Below are 25009 nucleotides of genomic sequence, written 5' to 3' on the forward strand. Positions count from 1 at the left end.
CAAATAAATTTTTCTCTTTTCTTTCACTGCACCTGGGCACTCCTGTGAGCACTTTTTCTTATGTTGATGTAAATACAATATTGAGTATTGCGTCTATTGTTATATATCCTTGCTAAAAAGGACCGATTGTTGTTTGTATTGCTTTGCTAACCCGAAGCAGCAGCTGCCTACCTAGTCTTGGCCATGCTATGCTTTTCTGTAACTCAATCACAGTAGTCCTTGTGGGGAACTTCAAGCTTAGTCACCATTGTCACAACTTCACATGTCAACATTTCAGGCAGCCCATCTCTGCTGTCCCTGGAGGGGGCTGCAGTGCTAAGCACATATTCACAAATAGCATTTTTCCACCCAGGATGAATCCTTTGTATCTCACCAGTCTTGTTAGCTCATAATATATTCCGAATCCGTAGCAGACGGCAAGTTGACAGAGTGGCGAGGGGAAGTGGGGAAGGGAGATTGGTGGGAGAGAAAAAATTATATGTATATATATATATATATATATATATATATATATATATATATATATATATATATATGTATGTATATATATATTTTTTAACTCCTACTTGCTTGCTGCATCGCACTCTTCGCTTCTCCAGGCACAGGCTGCCAGAGTGCACAGGGGCGAATCCTGACACTCTTTTCAGGCTGCTAAAAGCAACGACAGGATTGGCCTGAGCGCTGTTGATTGGCACTGCCACACAGAATAGGAGCCTGTGCCTGCTCTCTCTAACCCAGCAATGCAGCTGGGGTTGGAGAGAGCTTTAATGTGAATGTGGGTTTGGCCGGTCTGAGATGGCCTGCCAGACCGACATGCGCAGTCCTATAAACCAAGTTCTCTTACTAGGTACCACATTTCTTGTTCAACTGTTCTGTTGTGTGCAAATAAATAAATAAAATACAAAAAGGAATGCTCCTCTGCAAATGTATCTCAATATAGTTGTCAGGGAAGGAAAATGGTTTGAAAGGTGTGAGAGAGAGCAAAAGTATGTAGCCCAATTCATTTTTATTATCAACCAAGAAGGAATGTTACAAAGAATGAGTGAAAATAGTTTTAATGATTTTTGGATATAGCAAACTCAATCGTTCTTATTTTCTATACAAAGAAAAAAGCAATGTAGTTGAATATCATTAACAAAGTGCTTAATGAAGAAACAGAGGTGTGTGGGTTTGTTGATAGTGGATTCTATTCCGACATTGCAAAATTAAGTATTTGTGTTTGAATTAGCACCTTGTGGAGTCTTCTTTGAAAATTAGGCTGTTAAGAGATCCAAGATGATGTCTTCAAACCTCTTTTATTTTTCCTAATAGACTTTTCATTGCATTCAGTTTTTTGGGAATACCAAAGACAAGAGGTCTGACTCTGATGGTTTTGCTTTTTAAAACAACATTATCTGTGATATTGAAAACCAAATTGACCTGGTACTGACTCAAAACTTCGAAAACAACTTTCTAAAACGTTCAAATAAAACGTTCTAAAAAAATTTCTGAAAGGGGCCACTTCCTAAAATGTTTGCTTCCAAAATATATTGAAGTAAGGACAGTGTGGAAGGGATAGGTGATGGAATTCCGGGGGTAATGGTTTAGTGCATAAGGTATAGGTTACCGGGGTTAAGGTTAGGGAGTAAGAAGTTGGGCTTAGGGATATAGGGTGACAGTTATACTGCTAAGGGCTTAGGTGGTATGGTAAGGGTTTGGGATATAGGGTTAAGGGTATAAAGTTTAGTTTTACTGGGTTAAGGAATAAGGGTTAGGGGTTAAGGATTAGAAGCATAGAGTTAAGGGTACAAGGAACACAGGTGAAGGGTATGGTATGAGGACTGGGGTATAGGGTTGGGGGTATGCGGTATTGGGGGTAAGGGTACAGGGGTTTAGTTACAGCGGACGGTTATGAAGTTAAGGGTAAAGGGTTCAGGATTAATGGTTTGCTGTATAAATTTAAGGGCTTGGGGTTAAAGGGTTAACCACAACGATTACATTTGTTTAATGTTACCACTGAAAAAATGTGTTTAAGGTATTTTGATGACTATTATAGTTATTTTTAGTTTATATGTTCAAAATAAAAAAGTGTTACTTTTTACAGTACCACTTGACTAAATTAATGTCAATGGAACACACTGATTTTCTATCTGTAATGGCTTAGTAAGGGGACGTTCAGTTCGAGACAAGGAGTTCAATTTAATCTAATTAAAACCACCATCACTTTTTGTTTTAATTCACATCCATGTACCAATGTGCAATAACATTCATAATGTGTACACCAGCCTTCCTAAAAGAGGAATATGACCATGAAATAATTTTTAAAAGTTCACAGAAATGGCAAAGTTGATCACTAGGAAACTGGGACCAGCTACACATGGTAAGACAAGCATTTGAATTTGAATTTGAAAGTGTTTTATTAAGCGCTCGTATACCTAGCGGTTTCTTGGCGCTGAGGGGACAAAACCTTAAAGGGAAACAATGAGAATGTTAATTTAGGACACAAAAGCCTGTGAGAACAAGAAAGTTTTCAGCGTGCTGCGAAACTCCAAATGATACACTGTCGTCCTGATGGAAAAAGGCAAGGAGTTCCAGAACACAGGAGCAAGAACAGAAAACTTCGAGCCACCCATTTTGCTCTTCCTGAACCGGGGAACCACCAAGAGAGACAAAGAGGAAGACCGTAATTGTCTGCTGGGAATGTAAGGTGTAATTTTGGAATTGATAAAACCCGGGGCCGTTCCAGCGAGAGCCTGAAATGTCATACAGCCCATCTTAAAAAGAGCTTGTTCTCTAATGGGGAGCCAATGAAGGGATTTGAGGAGAGGGGTGACATGGTGCGATTTAGATAAACCATAGGCTAGTCTAGCGGCTTGGTTCTGTACAAGTTGAAGTCGTTGAAAAGCATAGGCGGGAACACCATTGTACAGAACATTGCCGTAGTCTAGACGGGAAAGGACCTTTGCCATAAGGATCAATTTGAGGGCTGGAAAGGAAAAGAACCGTGAAATTTTACGCATAGTGCGTAGGGCAAAGAAACAGGAGGAAACCACCGGACTAATCTGGGAGTGAAGGGTGAGGTGTTGATTAAGTGTAATCCCCAGGGTCTTGACAGAAAAAGAAGGAGTGGGAGGAAGACCGAGGGAAGGGGGCCAAAAAACCTAGAATTTCCACCAGTGAGGAGGAGTTCGGTTTTGTCAGGGTTGAGTTTAAGGTGGTTGAAATTCATCCAATCCCTGATGAAAACCATCACCGATTGGAAATTGTGGATAGAGTGAAGAGAGTCTGACAAATTAAAAATAAGCTGGAGGTCATCAGCGTAATTGAACACCGTGACCTCCATTTTCTGCAAAGCAAAAATGAGAGGAAAAATATATAAATTAAATAAAAGGGGAGATAGGGAAGAGCCTTGAAGGACTCCACATTGCACCTTGTGTGCAGGGGCGGAGAAGTCAGCCAGATGTACGGCTTGGGTGCGGTCCCCCAAAAATGAGCAGATCCAAGCCAGAGCAGACACGGGGAGAGACAACTGCTGTCCTCAATAAAAGAACTGAGAACTTTGGTGGTATGACGCTCAAGGACTTTACCCAGGTAGGGGAGAAGGGAGATGGGCCGGTAGTTTATTAAAGCAGAAGGATCTGCACCAGGCTTCTTCAGGATGGGGATAATAGTGGCCGATTTGTGAGAGGAGGGAACGACTCCAAGCTTAAGGGACTCGTTAAGGAATGTGAGGGGAGGGAGGGGGCAAGTCAAGAAAATATCTCGCAGGATGTGAGCTGGACAGATATCAGATGGAGATCCTGAAGCATGAACACCTTAGGCTAACTCTTACTCAAAATCTCATTAAAATGCACTGTACGCACCTTGAACATTTGAGATTTGTAAAGTGTTATCACCCCAATCATGGATCCTTCAATTCCACTGGCAATCAGGGTCTGAATGAGCTTGCAGGTAAAGACCGCCTCCTCCATGTTGTGAAAACTGTTATCTTGCTCAATCTGAATAGAAGAAAATAAAGCTGTTAAAAAAGATAAAAGCATATTAAGCCATACTTAAAAAACAGTAAATCTACTTGACTTGAATTGTTTTACTGCTACGTTTAAATGTAAATCAAACTTTGGGGGAAATTCTCCAAGAATTCCATAAGAGCCCCTGGGTACATGACAACACTGGGAGCTTCACATGTGTAAGCATCAATGCTTACATAAATACTTGTGCATCTGTGTATGCTGTGTTTTCTATCCGATAAAAACTGTTTTACCTGCGGAAAAACTTCTATTCCTGCCCTCCATCATATCCAGGGTTGGACTAGGCTCTCTGAAAGTTTGTAAATACTTACAAGTTTGCGGTTGTTGACCGATTTTGAACGGTAGACCCCACCCACAAATACACTTCCCATCTCGGGGAGATTACTGGTGTAATTACACGAGTAAATCAAGTGTACATCCATGTTTTATTACTTGCACTTGTTGACCACAGATAAAAGTAGAAGCGTAAATGGCATTGTGAATCAGAACCATAGCATTTTTTCTGCTTGGCAGCTTAAATATTGCTTTGCTTCCCTCTGAGGAGTTACATAGTTTCAACTACATAACTTAATAATGTACTGTAATATAGATGTGTAAGTGTACTCTTACACTTTTGAGTAATATTACTCATTTTTGCAATCACCGTTTGCGAGTGTAGAGTTACTAAAAAGTGTAGATTTGCAAGTCTACACCACCTGAAATAGGGGACGAAGCCAAACTAACAAGTTCAAGTTACTACTGCCAAAAAGGAGCAGCAGTTGTAGGGCAACAGCACCTCGCACGGCCAACCACTAATACAGCAAAACCCTCTCTTAGAAAATAATAGAGGAAGGAACTTAAAATCCACCCTTTAAGAAATAATGATAACTTAACTAATTTATTAAGACTTTAATAAATAAATAAATAAATAAATAAATATATATATAGCTTCAGTGATCTTTACTTCAGAGCAATCACTGGTGCGATTGTTTTCTCTGCATTAAAGATCACTGGTGCGATTATTTGCGCTGGAATAAAGATCACTGGTGCAGTTGTTTGCTTTGGAAGAAAGATCACAGGTGCGATTGCTTGCTCTGGAATAAAGATCATGGGGTGATTGCTTGCTCTGGAACAAAGTTCACATGTGCGATTGCTTGTTCTGGAACAAAGATCACCAACACTGCAGTTCACGGAGTGCAGTGCAATTTGTTTCTTTGAAATTAACTGGGGAGGACGGTCTGTACCTTACACTTGCACCAGCTGTGGAGCATGCTGTTTACATTTGACCGTATTGAATGAATATATATATATATATATATATATATATATATATATATATATATATATATCTCGTAGCTACTTCCTTCTTGTCCTTGTCAAAGAAGAGACAGCACTCACGGGAGGAGGATCAAAGTTTTATTTCAGACCCTCAGAGTGCTGAGGGTCTGAAATAAAACTTTGATCCTCCTCCCGTGAGTGCTGTCTCTTCTTTGACGAGGACAAGAAGGAAGTAGCTACGATAATAGCGGGGCACACCCCCCGCAAACAAGCACCCGTGCCTGAGTGCATGGCCCGGCGGGAAAAGGAAGCAGATATATATATATATATATCCAAATTAAAGCTGCAATAATATGATCACAAAGAGTTAAAGCATATATATATATATATTCACTGAAAAAAACATAGGGTTCAGGGACATTTCCAGAGACACCAGAGAAATTTGTCCGTATATATATATATATTTTTCTTTTTTTATTATAAAGTTTTGTATAGCGCGAACAAGACCCGTGGGTATCAGAGCGCTTCACATAAAGAGCAGGTTACAGATTAACAATGTAGTCACAATAATAACAACACACTGATATGAGGTAGATAGTTATAAGGCTTTGGGTGCATATAGATCTATATCCATTCCAAATTTGCATTATGCATTAAGAGGTAGGTTAAGGCTTAACTTATATCATATTCCATTTACGCCAACATATAAAAGGTAGAGGATTATCTGGTTTTACGCAGTGTGATAAAATATATAAGTGAGGTGGATATATACGATCACATTTACATGAGGTAGCATTTTGTATACAGCTTAGTCTCAATAGAGTCGCCAGTCTCATATCGTCTCAAAAGTTCAGTAGTAGGACTGCACTTGCTCTTCATTGTGATCAAATAAGCCTATGTAGACAATGTATTCATCATGAAGCTCTTCACTTCCCGCTTAAAAGTTGCAGTATTCTGGATCTTCCTAATTCTTGGAGGGAGTGAGTTCCAGATTCTGGGGGCAGCTCCTGAGAACGCTCTGTCATAGGTTTTTTTCTTTCGGAAGAAGGCTGGCCTCAGCAGCAGCTCCTTGGCACTCCTAGCTGGTCTGTTACCTCCTGATAGCTCAATTTTCTTGGCTAGGTATCTTGGCGTGTTGTAGTGGAGCGCTTTATGGGTGATACATGCTATCTTTAGTTGAATTCTGGCTTCAAAGGGTAGCCAGTTTAATGCTTTCAGGTGAGGGGATATATGGTCTAATTTTCTCGATCCCGTGATGAGTCTTGCCGCTGCATTCAGGCAAGCTTTTAGTGGTGCTGTCGACGTGTTTGGTAATCCGGCTAAGGTGGTGCAGCCAAATTCAATCCGAGAGATGACTAGGGATTGGATTGCCAGTTTAAGATCCGCCTCTGAGATGAATGGTTTCAATTTTCTTAGGTAATTCAGATGGAAGCGGGCACTTTTAGCCATTGAATTAATATGGGCTTTCATGTCAAGTTTTCCGTCTAAAGTGATTCCTAGCGATTTAGCTGAGTTGACTAGGGTGGGGGTGCAGTTTAGCGCCGTCACCAGCTTGGTCCATTTCTTTATTTCTGCTTGGCTCCTTGTTGGTGAGATTAATAGGAACTCTGTTAATGGGCATTTAGCTTCAAATGATTAGCCTTTAACCATTGCAATGCCCTTTTTAAGGTCTCGTTCATTAGCTCATTGTCTTCAAGGGAGGCGATCTTTATGTATATCTGCGTTTCATCCGCATTAATGTGGTAGGATATCTGTGAGTTTCGGAGAATTTCTGTAAGGGGTTCGACATACAGGTTAAACAGGTCAGGTGATAGTGACGATCCTTGTGGAACTCCAATGGAGTTAGGGCATATAGGTGAAATTGATTGGTTGACCAGGAATCGTTGTGTTCTGTTTCGTAAGAAAGACTCGAACCATTTCAGAACATTTCCCGCCAGTCCCATCCTGTCCTGCAGCCTGGTCAGTAATGCTTCGTGATTTACTGTGTCAAATGCCGATGACAGGTCCAGGAGAATTAGTAGGCATGCTTGATTTTGGTCTAGGGCCTGTAACGCATCATCAACAATATGGAGGATCGCTGTTTCCGTACTATGCCCTGATCTGAATCCTGATTGGCATTCATCTAGTAGGGAGAACTTGTTGATGTGTTGGCTCAGTTGGCACTGCACACATTTCTATTTATATGCCAAGGTGTATGGAAGTATGAGTGGGTGTATAAGTGTCTACATAGATGAATTAGTAGGTGTGTGAATGACTATATAAGTCAGTGATTAAACGTGTCTTACTGAATGCATGAGTTAGTGAGTAAACTCTGTAAATGTCTGTATCAGTCTGTCAGTTGGTGTGTAAGCGGCTGCATGGGTTAGTGAGTGGCTACATGAGTGTCTACATGGGTTACTGATTGGTTGTCTGAGTATCTGTATGGGTCCCTGAGTGTCTGTGTGGGTGGGTGGGTGTGTGGGGGGCGGGGGGTAGCAGTGCATAGATGTGTGAGTGGGTAATTCACTGGGTGTATGGGTTCAAGAGTGCATCTGTGAAGGGCTGTACGGGTGGGTGAGTGTGTGTATGTGTCAGAGATCAAGGTACTCACTTCAGGTTCCAACTCTCTCTTAGGAGCAAATTGCTTTATTTTTCCAATTCCCCCTGTCTACCTTTCCATGACCCCTAGTACAGGTGATCGCGTGAACCCGGACAGGGGAAAGGGCATGGGGACAGAGAAGAGACTGCCAACACTTGTCTTGATTCTCCTCAGGTGCTCTACTCTTCACGCTCTTGTTGCCTTCTGCCTTTTACTAGTCTCGCTCTCTCTTTTTCTTGTGAGGAAAACTGTAATTAGAAAACACACTATTAATAACCTTTTCTAATCTGCCTATACTTCTCTCATGCCCTTTACTGCGCTGCTCTTTCTCACCCTTTAAACTTTTGGCTTTAGCTTCTCTTCTTATTTCTCTCTTCTTTTAGTTTCTTTTCTTTAAAGACTATTCTCAAACCTTATTTGTAAAGAATAGATTGCACTGTAATGTATTCACTTCCTTACACCAATTTCAAATCATCTTAATTCTCATTCTCTCATTTTTTTTTTTTGAGACCCACAGCCTCAGATTTTATTTATTTTCACAAAGTAAAATGTATACAAAGCCAATCAATCATACAATGTTATATAATCCGCTGTCTCTTCATACTCGGCAGTGTGCCCGGCATTCCGGACGTATTCAAGTGAAAGTAAACAGTAGCCAGGAAAGATGCATTAGTCCACAGTTAACGGTAGCTAGAATAAAGTAAGCATGCTATATCTGCAGTGTACCCCACTGCATACGGGCAAAAATTGTCCATGACAGGCCAGAGCGGTTGTTCAGGGCTGTGCTTCCTGGGCAATACAGATGGTGCATTGGGCTAAGCCACTCCCCGCAGTATATTACGGAGCATGTGGCTACAGTCATGTGATCATGGCAGTATATAATTACATAGAACTAAAACGCAAGAACAGAAATCATGATCACGGCAGAAACATCACCAACTGCAATCAGAAAAGAAAAGAAAAGGGGGGGAAAAACACATCAACAACAATAAGACTAGTGTTCGCATGTATAGCAGTGTGACTGTAGTGCCAGCATACTGGGGACAACAGAGGTGACCAGTAGAGGGAGGGAGCAGTCGTGTATTAAGGGTTGCTGTAGCTATGAGGCGGCAGGGGGGAGAACGGTAGACAAGTCCAGGTGACCGTAGCCCCGATAGGTGGGGGGGCGGGGCGGGGGGAGGGGGGAGGCGGAGGGCCAGGCCCCAGGGTGCAATAGGTACTTGGTCATCACCCCACTGCAAATGGGCAATCATGTGATGCCCGACTGGAGGCAGGCCTGATGGTATGCGGTCAGGGTGGTGTTCCATTCCTGGGCAATTGGATACATGCAGAGCCCCGCAGTCTCCTCCCTGTGTAACGCCACGCTTTCCGCGCTAGCCCAGTTAGCAAATGAATGACGCCAGTCTACCGGCCGCGGGGGGGGGCACTATTCTTCCAGCGCTTCGTAATGAGTCGCTTAGCTGTTATCAGCCCCAGATCCCAGAACCGTGCCTGTAATTTAGTCTGTTTGGACCTCTTATAGAGCCCCAGCAGGCATGCCTCCCATGTGTTGGGAAGGGTGCCGCCAGTGGCCACTGTCAGTGTGGCGGTAACCGCCGACCAATATGTACTAAGGTGAGGGCAATGCCAGAGAGTGTGTGGTAGGTCCGCATCCAGGAGCCCGCATCTGGGGCACGCTGAAGAGGTGAGGCCAAAATAGCGATTCAGTTTGTCCGGAGACAGGTATGCCCGGTGTATTATAAAATACTGAATGATCTTAAACCGTGCATTTCGAGGGAAGTTTCCTGCTCCAGCCAGTATCATGGTCCATTGTTTGTCCGACCATTCACTGCCTCGATCAGCCGTCCACTTATCCCTCAATCATTGGGAGGAGAATTGTGTATGATGGTGTAAAGCCTGTGCTAGCCAATGCACCAGATGAGAACCATCACCCATCACGTGCAAGTACTGTATCAACATATGCGTGGTCGGCTCCTGAGACAAATCCCCCCAAGCCTTTGACAGCGCACGGAGAAGCCTAGCGTGTACTAGGAACTGTCCCAAGGGCAGCTCAGTACTGGCAGCCAGAGCCGCGAAGGACAGCAACTCCCCCTCACCATATAAATCTCCCAGACTATCCAAATCTGCCGCTGCCCAACTGCGCAGCGTGGATTGTGACATCACGCCGCCCCCCAGGGGGTCCCCAACAGTGGCAAGTTCGGGGCGTATGGCACCGTGTGTTTAGTGAGCCTGAGGCTCCGCACAAAGCACTGCCTTGCGACCGCTAGGTGTATCTGGTCAGGAGGACGTCCCCGTGTTAAGGGGTGAAAGAGCGTGAAAACCTGGTACAAAGTCAGGGTCGTGTCGGCGGCGGCAGTGTCATTCAGATTTCTGCCGCTGAGCCAATAGGCAACCCACTGGAGCTGGGCCGCCAAGCAGTAAAGCTCCTGATTGGGAACCGCCAGACCTCCGGCCTCTGCGGCCGCATAAAGAGTCCTCAGCGCCACCCGGGGGCATCCCCCATTCCAAATCAAGCGCCCGGTTAAGGCCTCCAAGCCCTTGAATATGTGCGTTGGCACATACACCGGCAGGTTGGTATAATAGTATAGAAGCCTAGGGAGCATTATCATTTTCGTTAATGCCTCGCGGGCCGGCACATTCAGCGGAAGGGAATTCCAAAACGTGACCTGGGCGGTCAGCGAGGAGATGGCCCTGACAAGGTTACCCTCTAGCAAATCGACCGGGTCCCGATAAATGAGGATTCCCAGGTATCGGAAGACCGTCGGGTGCCACTGAAGTGTCTCACCCATCATCCGCACCTCACATTGTGGCATGTCATCACTGAACGCGTAGACACCCGACTTTGCCCAGTTGACACGGAGCCCCGACATATCCCCGAACATCCGAAAAATGTCTGTGAGGGTCTCGGGTATACAGGTTAGGTCCCTAACGTATAGCAGCAGGTAATCGGCATACAGTGACACCGAGTGTGTCCCATCTGCTAGGGGGATACCCCAGGCATCGCCAGATGGCCGAAGCAGTGCTGCCAACGGCTCCATCACAAGTGCAAATATCAGGGGAGAGAGGGGGCATCCCTGCCTGGTGCCCCTCCCGACTCGCACTTTGTCAGAGAACAGCCGCCCGGTGCGGACCCGCACCTCGGGTGCTTGGTACAAGAGTTCCACCATCTAGATATAGGCATCACCCAGCTCATATTTCCCGAGTACCCGGAGCAGGTAGGGCCACTCTACCGAATCGAACGCTTTTTCCAGGTCGAGTATTATGCATCCCGAGTGCGGCCACGCAGATACCGCATAGCGCTGGACTCTGAAAAAGCGACGGATATTGTACGCCGTGCTGCGAGTAGGCACGAACCCGTTCTGGTCGGCGTGGACAAGGGTTGGGACCAGGGGTGCAAGCCTCCGAGCCAGTGTCGCCGCCAGAATCTTGTAGTCTGTATTAAGGAGCGCCAATGGTCTATACGAGCCAAGCTCGCGCGCCTCCCTGCATGGCTTCAAGAGCGAGATCACATTGGCCTCGTTTAGGGACTCCGGAAGCTCAGCGTTCTCAAATGCCGTCTTATACACCCTCAGCAGTTCCGGTATTAACAGTGAGGAGTAGGCCTTGTAAAACCTAGCCGGTAGCCCATCCGGGCCCGGCGCCTTACAGTTAGAGAGGGAGAAAATCACCTTGCGCAGTTCCTCTCCGGAGATTGCTGCGCCCAGCTCCGACTGTTGGGCACGGGTGACAACGGGTAGCTGCAGTGTCGTCAGATAGCATGCGATCTCCTCCTCAGTAGCCCTCAGCCGCGAGCTGTATAGAGACCTATAGTGAGACGTGAACGCCTCATGGATCAGCTGTTGGGTAAAGACTTCAGCGCCCTGAGCCGTGCGGATCGAGAGCACCGACGCTGATTGGGTATCTTGGCGTATCAGCCAGGACAGGAGCCTGCCAGGCTTGTCACCCGCATTGTGGGTGCGCGCAGAGTGTGCTGCGTAATTAAGGTTCCTCAACCTCTCCAGCAGAAGGGCATGATCTGTCATGGCGGCAATCAACGGGGAGTCATCACCCTCCACCGTCTCTTGCTCCCTATCCAGCAGGACTGTCTCTGCATCCGTTAGATCCCGCTCCACTTGCCTACGCAGGCCCGCCTGTACACTAAGGCAACCACCTCGGATAACCGCTTTAAAGGCATCCCACTCAATTCTCGGGGACGAGGCGGAGTCGCCGTTGTCCTCAAAGTACTGGAGTATCCTCCTAGACATCTCCTCGCGAAATGGTGTATCGAGCAAAAGATCAGGCTGGATGCGCCATGTGGGCACTGGCGGGCGTGGGCGTTTCCACCCGAAATCCAGAGTGTGGGGATTGTGATCTGAATGTGTTCGCCCCAGGTATTCTGCATCTGTCACGTGTGGTATCAGGTCCCTAGACATCATAAACCTGTCCAGTCTGACGTGCAGTGAGTGAGCCCCAGAGAAGTAGGAGTACACCCTAGCATCGGGATTCCTGACACGCCAAGCATCCTGCAAGTTCGACTGAGTCGCCCAATCGAGAAGGGCCTTAGAAGTCGCCTGGGTCGGGGCTATAACCGTTGGGGGGAGCGAGCGATCAAGAGAGACATCTAACACACTATTATAGTCCCCACCCAACAACAGGGGCACATCTGGCCAGGGTGCGATCACTGTCGACAGCTTCGTCAGGAATTTCCCCTGTTCAACATTCGGCGCGTAGATGGAAGCTATGACTATCTGTTGCCCGTCCAATCTGCCCTGTATGAACACATAATGCCCCTCCGTGTCTATGTTACTGTGTGTCAGCGCAAAGGGAACCCCTGGCTGTATCCAGATCATAGTTCCACGTGCAAACGCCGAGAAGCCTGTGGCATAGATCTGCCCTCTCCACCTACGGCGGAGCGTGAGGACCTCCGCGGCCGTCAGATGGGTCTCCTGTAAAAGAGCGATTTGTACCTGGTGTCTTCTAAGATAGGAGTATACCTGATACCGACGCGAAGGCGTGTGTTTGCCCCTTACATTCCAGGTGCAAAACCTAACCACAGCCATCACATTCTCTGTATATCCCAATTTCCCCACCACCCCCCAGCCAACCCCAGCCACACAAGCACAAGAGCATATGTCGGACACTGTAATTGCAACCCGCCCCCTCAGGCGGGTGTGAAAACATAGTAAATGGCAATGCTAGCACTAGCCCCAAGAATAATACAAATACAACCATAATGCCAAAAGGGCAACAACGAAACATGTCGTCGCCCAAACGCTCTAGTGAGCTCAATTAAAACGTGAGTTCAATGGGGAAGTTACTGAGTTCGAGTGGTAGACAGTACAAAACAGTTCATCGTGCCAGGAGAGCGGTGGTGTCGCCCCGCCGCAGGCAGTGGGCCAATGACCACCAGAAGTCAAAGTCAGGGACTGTATTCAGGGCTTGGAGCATCTGTTGGCACGATGTCGGGGCACTCGACTCTAGGGGCCCCCACACCTGTTCGTTGAGGGACACTCACCTCTAGGGGTCAGTCCACCCCACAATCACAATGCCACTGCAGTTCCGCTTGTATTGCAACACTGTCCTCCCACCAGGCAGCGGGAGCAACCCAAGAGTCACCAGGGCCGGATGGCGGGAGCAGGGTCCGGCCTATGGGGCCAAAGTAGACAGCAGTGATAGAGGTCTTCAGGTGTTCTTAAGAGTCCCTCCAGTCAGTCCACCAAACCCAGCGTGCACACTCGGATATGGCATCATCCACTCCATTCCGTCCAGAGGCGCCTTGAAAGACACTACTACGCTATCAAGTCTGCAGTTTGAGGTGTAACCTCCGGTAGCTCCTCCGTTGTTTGGTCATCCGGTAAGCCATATAGATAGTCGTCGTTGCTTTCACGCGATCTGGGACTGGCGTTGGAGATCAGGATAGGTGACTGTGATCCACTGAGTTCGGCCACCATTCGGAGGGCCTCCTGTTGCCCGCTCTGCATTTGGTCGGGAGTGAGGCCCACCTCCTTTTCCGTTATGGACGATTTAGCCGGCGATGGCCGCCGGTATCTGCGTCTGCGAGTGCCACGGTCTCTGCGGGGCTTCGGTGGCGCGGCCCCCTGCTACGTGTCGACCCCAGAGTCCAGCCAGGCCTCAGCCGCCTCAGGAGTGTCAAAGAAATGTGTTTTGTCTTGCGCTGTCACACGGAGGCGAGCTGGAAACAGCAAAGAGTACTTGAGAGTCAGTCGCCTGAGTCTTTGCTTCACAGCCATGAAAGAGTGACGCTGGCGTTGGACCTGCACCGTGTAATCGGGAAAGAACATTATTTTTGCATTTTCAACCTTGATGTCCGACAGCTTCCTGGTTTCTCGCAAAATGGCGTCTCGGTCACGATAGTTCAATACCCTCATGAGCATGGGATTGGAGCCCACAGGGGGCGACGGGATGGCACCCGGTGCGCCCTCTCCACGACGAAGTGCGTTGACAGCGTGCCCTCCAGCAACAGGTCACGGAGCCAGGTCTCCATGTGTTCCGCTGCTTCCCTCCGTTCCCAGCGCTCCGGCAGACCCACTATGCGAATGCTGTTCCTCCGTGCATGCCCTTCCGCATCCTCCGCTCTATCTTCAAGGAATTCCACCCTGTTGAGGAGGTCCTGTATGTGTTTGTATGCCAGCGCCACTTTGGGTGAGACCTCTGCCACTGCGTGTTCCAAGACTGTCGTCCGTTCAGACAGTTTCTTGTGATCTGCCCTGAGATGTGTCAGGTCCACCGCCACACTGTCTATCTTAGTCTCCAAGGAGGTACGGGTAAGCTGCATGGACTCCTCCAATCGCTCCATTGCTGCCAGCATGGCGTCCAGTTTAGAGGCAGTCTGGTCAGTCTCTGGATTCTTCACCATCTTCCCCTTATTTTGCGCCCCTCCGGTTCCGGTCCTCGCTCTGGTCCCTCCTGACATGGGACCGACCAGCACCGCAAGGCGACCCGGGTGGCAGGTCTCCGTAACAGGCACTCCGGTGTCCCAGGTGCACTAACCTCAGGGTCCGGCGCACTGCGCCAACTCCGCCGGAAACCACGTGTCTAGGCAATAGGCGGCGGTCCCACCAAAGTCCACGGGTCGCCGTCGAGGGGGGTAAGGGGTCTCGCCGTGCGTGTTTCAGGGGTTCCCGTTCGCTGCGGGGCGCCGCTCTGGCCTCGCTCCGTCCGGGGTACGTCGTGCTCCGTCTGTCAGGGCCACAGGTCGGTGCGGGGAGGCATCTAAGGACTAGGGGATGGCTCCTCAGCAACTCCGCTGTGCGTGGGAGAACGAAGGGATTGCACGCTTTCACTGTGTTGATGGCTCCACTTGGCAAAGTCTGGCCGTGATGCCGTGTCTCCTTAATTCTCATTCTCTCATGCTCTCACTTGGTGTGTCTTTAATAATTTCTCACTCTCTCTTCTTCCAGATTATACTTGCAGTTCAGTTGCAGAAGAATTTCCGGAATTCGCTGGGCTTCTGACAAGAATCAGGTAAGTAACTAAACCTTTCGGAATCAAGCTCGCGTTGCCTTAATTTCCAGACTCAGAAACTAAAGGAATTTCCTTAATTAACCGTAACACCTAACTAACTATCTGATGAAAACGAAGAGCACTCTACCCTACACCAAAAACTAGCAGACTAACTTCTCTAAACCCTAACTCTCTGACTAACGCTGCGCGTTACATCCTCTCAGAACAAATCTGTTGGTGAAGTGCGCTGCTTTTAATTCAGCCAACACGCTTCACAGCTGGCTCAGTCCTTGCGCCCAGATCCAAATGCGAGAAACTAGACTGGCAATTTTCCTGGCATTCTGCCTCGTTAGGCGGGCACGACACATCACCTTATTACGGGCAACAATCACCCGCAATCCTTTGTATGCGGAGTGTTGCTTGAAATCGGACCACCAGATATTAGGGATGCACACTGGATGTTGCAGGACCTGGGTTTCCGAGATTCGGTTTCCCGGGCCCTGACAGTATGGGTGTGTTGGTGAGTGAAAGGATGTCTCAGTGGTACATATGTGAAAGGCAGTATATGTGAGTGTTGTCGAGTATATAAATCACTATATGTGAGAGTGAGTGATTTTGAGAGTGGGTGTATGGATGAATGTGTGCTTGTATCAGTGATTGTATAAGAGAGTAAGTATGTGTTAGTATATGTATGAATATTTGAGGTGGGGTGTGTATAACTGTATACGTGAATAAATGGGAGTGTGAATGATTCTTTGCATGATTGACTAGGTGTGTGAGTAACTATGGATGAGTGGCGATGTGGGAGTGTCTGTATAGGTATACGAGTGCAAATGATAGTGCTGTATTGATAAGTGACTGCATGTACGAGTGACTGTGTGGGTGAATGAGTGGACGTGTATGTAGACCTGGGAAACAGTGAGTGGGTATGCAGTAACTGGTATTGGTGAGTCTATTGTTTTGAAAATGGTATTCTGTATTTTAGATTCAGCGTATCAAAGGAAATATTAGGGTGTGAGGAAGTGCATCAGATTATCACATGGATGATGTCATCAGTGATGTCATTTGAGATGTCATCAGTGATGTCACTGACCATGTCACGAATGATATAATACGTGACGTCATCAGCAGTGCATTGCGGTGGCGCGAGTTATAGTAAGCTCAACTTACTATAACGGCTGAATTTCTCTGGTTTTGTACGAGTGAAATATCCAACTAACCATAACGTCCCTGAAACCTATGTTTTCTTCAGTGAATTTCCATGGTTTTTCAAATTCTAATTTCCAACTATAACGTCCCTGAAACCTATGGTTTTTTCAGTGAATTTCAAAGGTTTTTTTTAAATAATAATTATAACTATAACATCCCTGAAACCTATGTTTTTTTCAGTGAATTCCTAAGTTTTTTTTAAATGCTAGTTTCTAACTATGCCTACAGAAGTAGAACATGTGAAGAAAGAGGAAGAAAGGTGCCGAAAGAAGCAAGAGAAATGCAGAAAGAGGCCACAGAAGTCCAGAAAGACAAAGAAAAGTGAAAAGTGCAGAAAGAAGTAAGAGATACGCAGAAAGAACCAACAGAGGGGCAGAAATAGGCCTTGTTTCAAAGTCATCCTGTGCCCCCAACATTTTACTGACTGGTACTGGTGGTGACTGACTGACTAACCAGGCCCGGAGCCAGTGCTAGGCTGAAAGACACTTAGAATACAGTTTAAACACCTACATACAATAGGGTACACAATGGGTTGGTGTACACCTGTGATTGGCATGACCTCTCCTATAAGGCCTGAGTACATAATAGGGCAAGGAGATTAAAACTACCTCTGACTCAGAGGTGCAGAAAGAGGCAAGAGATGTGCATAAACAGGCAGGAAAGGTGCAGAAACAGAACAGGGGTGCAGAAAGAGGCAAGAGAGGTGCAGAATGAAGTAAGAGCATTGCGAAAGAACCAAAAGAGGTGCAAAGAGAGGCATACGGGATACAGAAAAAGGTATGGTAGAAGGGGTGCAGAAAGAAGGAAGAGAAGTGAAGAAAGAGGCAAGAGAATTGTTGAAAGAAGCAACAGAGGTGTAGAAAGAAGCAAGAGCAGTGCAGAAAGAACCCACAGAGGTGCTAAAACAGGCAGAAACAGTGCAGAAAGAGGCACGAGAGGTACAGAAAGAAACAACAGAGGTAGAGAAAGAGGCAGGAAAGGTACAGAAACAGGCAGGAAAGGTACAGAAACAGGGAACATGGATGCAGAAAGAGGCAAGAGAGGTGCAGAAAGAGAAAAAAGGGGTACAGAAAGAGGCAAGAGATCTGCAAAAAAAGCAACAGAGGTGCTGAAAGAGGCAAGTGATGTGCAGCAAGAAGCAAGAGATCTGGAGACAAAAATAAACAGGTGTTGAAAAAGGAAAGTGAGGTGCAGAAAGAAACAAGAGAGGTGCAGAAAGAGGCAACAGAGGTGCTGAAAGAGGCTAGAAGGATGCAGAAAGATGCAAGAGAAGTGCAGAAAGTACCAAGAGAAGTACAGAAAGAAGCAACAGAGGTGCAGAAGGAGGCACGAGGGGTGCAGAAAGAAAGAAAAGTGCAGAAAGAAGCAACAGAGGTGCTGAAAGGGAGAGGTACAGAAAGAGGCAAGAGTGGTGCAGAAAGAGTGAAGAGAGGTGTTGAATGAGGCAACAGGGGTACAGAAAGAAGCAAAAGAGGTAGAGAAAGAGGCAAGAGAGGTGCAGAAAGAGGCATGAGATCTGCAGAAAAAAGCAACAGATGTGCTGAAAGAGGCAAGTGAGGTGCAGAAAGAAGAAAGAGAGGTACAGAAAGAGACAATAGATGTGCAGAAAGAAGCAACAGAGGTGCCAAAAGAGGCAAGAGGGGTGAAGAAGGAAGGAAGAGAAGTGCAGAAAGAGGCAACAGAGGTGCAGAAAGAGGCACAAGGGGTGCATAAAGAAGGAGGAAAAGTGCAGAAAGAAGCAACAGAGGTGCTCAAAGAGGCACGAAGGGTGCAGAAATAGGCAAGTAAAGTGCAGAAAGAAGCACCAGAGGTAGAGAAAGAGGTAAGAGTGATGCAGAAAGAGAGAAGAGAGGTGTAGAAAGAGGCAAGTGAGTTGCAGAAAGAAGCAATAAAAGTGCAGTAAGAAGCAACAGTGGTGCAGAAAGAGGTAAGAGGGGTGCAGAAAGAGGATAAAGGTATAGGAAGAAGCAAAAGAGGTGCCCAAAGGGGCAAGAGGGATACAGAAAGAGGCAAGAGCAGTGCAGAAAGAAACAAAAGAAGTGCAGAAAGAAGCCAGAGAGGTGCAAAAGGAGGCATGAGGGGTGCAGAAAGAAGTAAGAGGGGTACAGAAAGAAGGAAGAGAAGTACAGAAAGAAGCAACAGGTGCTGAAAGAGGCCTGAAGGTTGCAGAAAGAGGCAAGAGAAGTATAGAAAGAAGCAACAAGGGTACAGAAAGAGGTAAGAGTGGTATAGAAAGAGGGAAGAGAGGTGTAGAAAGAGGCAAGAGAGTTTCACAAATAGGGATGAGGGGTGCAGAAAGAGGCAGGAAGGATGCAGAAAGAATTAACAGAGGTGCCGAAAAAGGCAAGAGAGGTGCAGAAAGAGGTAAGTGAAGTGCAGAAAGAGGCAACAGAGGTGCAGAAAAACGCGAGAGGTGCAGAAACAAGCAAGAGAAGTACAGAAAGAGCTAAGAGAACTGTTGAAAGAAGTAAAAGAGGTTTAAAAAGAAGCAAGAGACGTGCAGAAAGAGGCAAGTGATGTGCAGAAAGAAGCAAGAGCAGTGCAGGAAGAACCAGCAGAGGTGCACAAAGAGGCAAGGGAGGTACAGAAAGAGGCTGGAGGGGTGCAGAAAAAAGGAAAAGAAGTGCAGAAAGAGGCAAGGGAGGTGCAGAACAAAATCAAGAACAATGCAGAAAGAACCAACAGAGGTGCTGAAAGAGGCGGGAAGGGTACAGAAAGAGCAAGAGAAGTGCAGAAAGAGGTAACAGAGGTACAGAAAGAGGCAAGAGATGTGCAGAAACGGGCAGGAAAGGTGCAGAAACAGGGTACAGGGGTGCAGAAAGAGGAAAGAGGGGTGCAGAAAGGGGCAAGAGATCTGTAGAAAAGAACAACAGAGGTGCTGAAAGAGGCAAGTGAGTTCTAGAAAGAAGCAATACAAGTGCAGTAAGAAGCAAAAGAAGTGCTCAAAGAGGCAATAGGGATGCAGAAGGAGGCAAGAGCAGTGCAGAAAGAAAAAAGAGAAGTGCAGAAAGAAGCAACAGAGGTACAAAAGGAGGCATGAGGGGAGCAGGAAGAAGGATGCAGAAAGAAGGAAGAGAAGTGCAGAAAGAAGCAACAGAGGTGCTGAAAGAGGCACAAAGGGTGCAGAAAGAGGCTAGAGAAGTGCAGAAAGAAGCAACAAAAGTACAGAAAGAGGCAAGAGTGGTGCAGAAAGAGGGAAGAGAGGTGTAGAAAGAGGCAAGAGAGTTACACAAATAGGGAAGAGGGGCATAAAAAGAGGCAGGAGGGGTGCAGAAAGAAGCAACAGAGGTGCCAAAAGAGGCAAGAGAGGTGCAGAAAGAAGCAAGTGAAGTGCAGAAAAAGGCAACAGAGATGCATAAAGACACAAGAAAGGTACAGAAAAAAGCAAGAGAAGTGCAGAAACAGGCAAGAGAATTGCTGAAAGAAGCAACAGAGGTTTAGAAAGAAGCAAGAGAAGCGCTGAAAGAGGCAAGTGAGGTCTTGAAAGAAGCAAGAGCAGTGCAGAAAACCAATAGAAGTGATAAAGAGGCAAGCGGGGTGCAGAAAAAGGTAGGAGAGGTATACAAAGAGGCAAGGGAGGTACAGAAAGAGGCAGGCTGGATCCCCAACAGGCTGGTTTTCGCCCCTCCATTCCACAGAGATGGTGATCGCGGCTGTCATGGACACTCTTAGAGCCGGGGCCGACAATAACATCTCCCAAGCCCTTGTACTGTTGGATCTCTCGGCGGCTTTTGACACGGTCGATCATACTATCCTGATCGACCGTGTCAGAAACGCCGGCATCCAGGGCTTTGCCCTTGACTGGGTTCGATCCTTCCTGCAAGGCCGCTCCCAGGCAGTCCATCTTTCTACCTTCTCTGCTCCTTTCTCCCCCCTCACCTGTGGTGTCCCCCAGGGTTCAGCTCTTTCCCCGCTTCTCTTTAATTTATATATGCAACCACTTATGGTCGCCCTTCGTCACTCCCCTGCCACTATATATAATTATGCAGACGACCTGCAGTTGGTCTTTCCTCTGGACACTTCACTATCCTCCCGTTCTAATTTTCAAACAACAATGTTGTTCATCTCTGAATGGATGGCTCACAGCCAGCTCAAGCTGAACCCGTCTAAGACGGAACTTGTCCTGGTGGGTGGTCCTACCAATCCATGGGATGACAATTACTGGCCCCCTTCTCTTGGCACTCCCCCTCGCCCGGTCAGCTCTGTGAAAAGCCTTGGAGTGGTCATCTCTGAGGACTTCTCTATGAAATCCCAGATCTCGGCTGTTACATCATCCTGCTTTTTTCAACTGCGTAGGATCCGTAAGATCTTCCGATTTCTTACCAGAGAGGCACTCATACTAGTCATACTGGCTTTGGTCATCTCCAGGGTTGACTTTGCTAACATCTTGTATGTGGGGATTCCTGCCTATCAGCTTCAAAAACTCCAGCTAATTCAGAACCAGGCTGCCCGCTTGGTGTTCCACCAACCTAAACACCAGCATGTCTCCCCCCTTCTGAGGAGCCTTCATTGGCTCCCAGTGGCCAAACGGTGCTCCTTCAAAATCGGATGCACCATATTCAAATCTCTCCATAACCGCGCCCCTGAATTCATCTCCTCCAAGCTAAAGAGATACCTTCCTACCCGTAATCTCAGATCTTCTGCTGATAACCTTCTCTGCATCCCATCCAACCGCCGCAAAAAACACGGCGGAATGCGTTTTTCTTTTTTAGGCCCTTCCTTCTGGAATTCCCTCCCTTCTTCTTTTCGCCACTGCCCCTCTTATGAGTCATTCAGGAAAACTTTAAAAACTTTCCTTTTCAAAGCGGCCTCAGAATAATAATCTTTGCCCTGGTTCGTTATGTCTGTTATGAGCGCCAAGAAACCGTCTCGGTGTACATGCGCGGTATAAACTTTTTAACATAACATAACATAACAGGAGGGGTGCAAAAAGGAAGAAAAGTAGAGAAAGAAGCAAGAGATTTGCTGAAAGAAGCAACAGAAGTGTAGAAAGAAGCAAGAAAAGTGCAGAAAGAAGTAAGTGAGGTGCAGAATGAAGCAAGAGCAGCGCAGAAAGAACCAACAGAGGTGCAAAAAGAGGCAAGAGGGATGCAGAAAAGGGTAGGAGAGGTGCAGAAAGAAGCAGGAGAGGTGCAGAAAGAAGCAAGAGAGGTGCAGAAAGAAGGAAGGGAAATACAGAAAGAAGCAAGAGGGGCAGAAAGAGGCATAGAAGGGTATAGAAAGATGAAAGAGGATATGGAAAAAGGCAAGAGAGGTGCAGAAAGAGGAAAGAAAGGTGGAGAAAGAGGCAAGAGGGGTACAGAAAGAAGCAAATGAGGCGCGGACAGAGCCAACAGACACGCAGAAAGAGGGAAGAGAGGTGCAGAAAGTAGAAGAGATTTGCGTAAAGGGGAAGAGAAGTGCAGAAGAAGAAAGAAATGCACAGAAAGAAGCAACAAAAATGCAGAAAGAGGCACGAGAGGCACAGAAGGAAGCAAGAGTGGCTTGAACACCATTAGTACCAATTTAACACCCAGATTTAGCAATAAGTAACAGGTGACAATTATAGGTTTGCAAAGGGCCTTCCGCCATGCTGTAACACTTGTCGCTGCATTATTGGTAACGTTTGAGCTGTATCAGTGCTAGAAACAAGGCTTTTTTTGTTCAAATCTGCAGATTAGGGAGCAGATGATGAATTATGTGGCTAATGCAGAAAATGTATAACTGTGCGAAAGTTGGTGCAGCCAAACAGTCACATAATTCCAGTGGCCCTACTCATACCTCTGACTAAGTCCACAAGTGCTCCTCAGTGATTCCTTCTTTTTTGTCCCACTGAGTTCATAGCTGAGCTTCTATGGAAACGAGGAAGACTAAACCACGCCACAACACAGACTACCATACCACTTAATAACTCCCCATAACACATAATCCCACATAATTCCTATACACTAAACACCACATACTTTCCATCCACATAATTTCACTCTTAACAGACCACATAATTCTACTACACACAACCTACATCCACCCCACTCCAAAAAACATTAGTAAAAAAACTTTTACATTTACAACACCAATAGCTCAAACTCTCGCAAATGCGAAACCTTTTAAATTGCAAACACTTCTTTAACTAGTAGTCGTGTTTGCAGAGTAGTGGAGAAAGCGTGCTGGGCCTCCGACCAGCGCTCAGGAATTTCACTGCGTAGGGTTTACAGGAGGTACCAGAAGTGTTTCTTGGCCACAAAGTCCCTCAGGAGTAAAGTGGACGTCATCCCCATCCCATAGTCTGCCAGGAGGCGCGTTTGCGGAGTGGTGGAGAAAGGGGGCATGGCCTCCAAAGACGTCTTAGCAATCCTACTGAGTGGGACTTACTGGAGGTATTAAGATGGGTCATAACAGGCCATGCCCCCTTTGTCCACCACTCTGCAAACGCACTCCCTAGCGCGCTCTTCGATAGGGATTGAAGTCCCTTCACTGCTGGGGGTCCTCACGGGCCAATTAGCCTACCTCTTACCTCTAGTAAGCCCCACACAGTGGGATTGCTGAGAGGTGGACACAGGCCACGCCCCCTTTCTCCACCACTCGGCAAATGCGCCTCCTGGCGCGTTCTAAGTTAGGGGATTAAGTCCCCTTGAATACTGAGGGTCCTTGGGGGTCAACTAGCCCACCAGGTACCTCCAGTAAGCTCCATTTAGCTGGATTGCAGAGAGGTGGTCCGAGGCCATGCCCCCTTTTTACATCACTCTGCAAATGCACCCCTTGGCGCACTGCTGCTCGGAGGATGAAGTCCACTTGTGTTCTGAGGTCCTCCTCCCCTGGGGCCTGGCAGCCTTTTTGTTTGTTTTTTAATTTTGGGGAGGGGGGACGCGTGGCTCCCCTCCTCAGGCCAATTATGGCCCAGGGGACCCCATCCCCAAGACCGGCCTTTCCGTTTAAATATATATTTTTTTAATTAACCTCTGCCATGCGTCGGACGGCCCCTGGCCATCTGACATCACAGTGGCCGTTTGTGGAGGACTGCGCAATTGTTGAAAGAAGCAACAGAGGTGTAGAAAGAAGCAAGAGAAGTGCAGAAAAAAGCAAGAGCAGTGCAGAAAGAACCAACAGAAGGGCTGAAACAGGCAGAAACGGTGCAGAAAGAGCCAACAGAGGTACAGAAAGAAGCAACAGAGGTAGAGAAAAAGGCAGGAAAGGTACAGAAACAGGCAGGAAAGGTACAGAAACAGGGAACAGGGGTGCAGAAAGAGGCAAGAGAGGTGCAGAAAGAGAAAAAAGGGGTACAGAAAGAGGCAAGAGATCTGCAGAAAAAAGCAACAGGGGTGCTGAAAGAGGCAAGTGATGTGCAGCAAGAGGCAAGAGATCTGGAGAAAAAAATAAACAGAGGTGCTGAAAAGGGAAAGTGCGGTGCAGAAAAAAGCAAGAGAGGTGCAGAAAGAGGAAACAGAGGTGCAGAAAGAGGCAGGAGGGGTGCAGAAAGAAGGAAGAGAAGTGCAGAAAGACGCAATAGAGGTGCTGAAAGAGGCATGAAGGGTGCACAAAGAGGCAAGAGAAGTGCAGTAAGTACCAAGAGAAGTACAGAAGCACAAGTTACTACTTGGTTAACAATATATCTGTAAGAGACATTAGTTAGTCATAGATTCCTTACCTTAGAATATCCCCAGGCGTCAGACTGGATCCGAAATTTTTGCGTAGCAGTACCCTTGCGCGTCGGTAGGCGTCGTCTAACCAAGGCTCTCCCCACTGATGAAAGAGGCCTTGCGCCACGTCCGAGTTCAGACGCCATTCGTGATCCATCATGCACCGGCGGCTGAGTTCGTCCGCCCTGGCGTTCAGAGAACCTGCCAGGTGTTGAACCACCAGGGTCACACCCTGATGTTCCAGCCACTGCCAAAGGCGCTGAGCCTCCTGGCAGAGGGTCCACGACCCCACCCAGCCCTGTTTGTTGCAGTACTACATGGCGGTAGTGTTGTCCGTGAACACCTGCACTACACTCCCCCGGACAGAGGGGAGGAATGCCTTCAGTGCTAGACAAATCGCCCGCAGCTCCAAAAGGTTGATATGGAGCCGGGACTCCGCCGGAGACCAGAGGCCTCTGATCTCCGCCTCTCCCATGTGGCCTCCCCAGCCCTGGAGGGACGCGTCCGTCACAACTACGTGCTCCCGTTGGGGAAGGGACAGGGATCTGCCGCTGACCCAATCGCGGTCCGTGAGCCACCACTGCAGCTGTCTCGCAGTGCCCTCCGAGATCAGGACATGGTCGGACAGGTTGCCCTGATGCTGGGCCCATTGAAACTTCAGGTCCCACTGCAGAGCCCGCATCCTCCAACGGGCGTCATGCACCAGAAGGATGCAGGAAGCCATCAGCCCCGGAAGCCGCAGCGTCAACCTGACTGAGACTCGGGATAAAGGCTGAAAGATTGGAATCAGAGCCTGTATATCCCGAACCCGCTGTTCGGGTGGGTAAACCCGAAACTGCGCCGAGTCGAGAACCGCTCCGATGAAAAGGAGCTTCTGAGAGGGACACAGGTGTGACTTC

At 47.4% G+C, this 25009-nt stretch overlaps 1 protein-coding gene across 1 annotated transcript in view; it reads right to left on the reverse strand.

Annotated features, from left to right (window-relative positions):
- ZGRF1 (zinc finger GRF-type containing 1) overlaps positions 1-25009 on the reverse strand; it is a 289898-nt gene that overhangs the window by 86654 nt on the left and 178235 nt on the right. The window contains exon 11 of the mRNA XM_086963269.1: positions 3843-3977. Within this exon, the coding sequence (XP_086819395.1) occupies positions 3843-3977 (135 nt within the window). The remainder of the gene's footprint in view (positions 1-3842; positions 3978-25009) is intronic.

The sequence above is a fragment of the Lissotriton vulgaris genome, chromosome 3_1 (genome assembly GCF_964263255.1).
Source record: "Lissotriton vulgaris chromosome 3_1, aLisVul1.2, whole genome shotgun sequence".
Lineage (NCBI taxonomy): Eukaryota > Metazoa > Chordata > Amphibia > Caudata > Salamandridae > Lissotriton > Lissotriton vulgaris.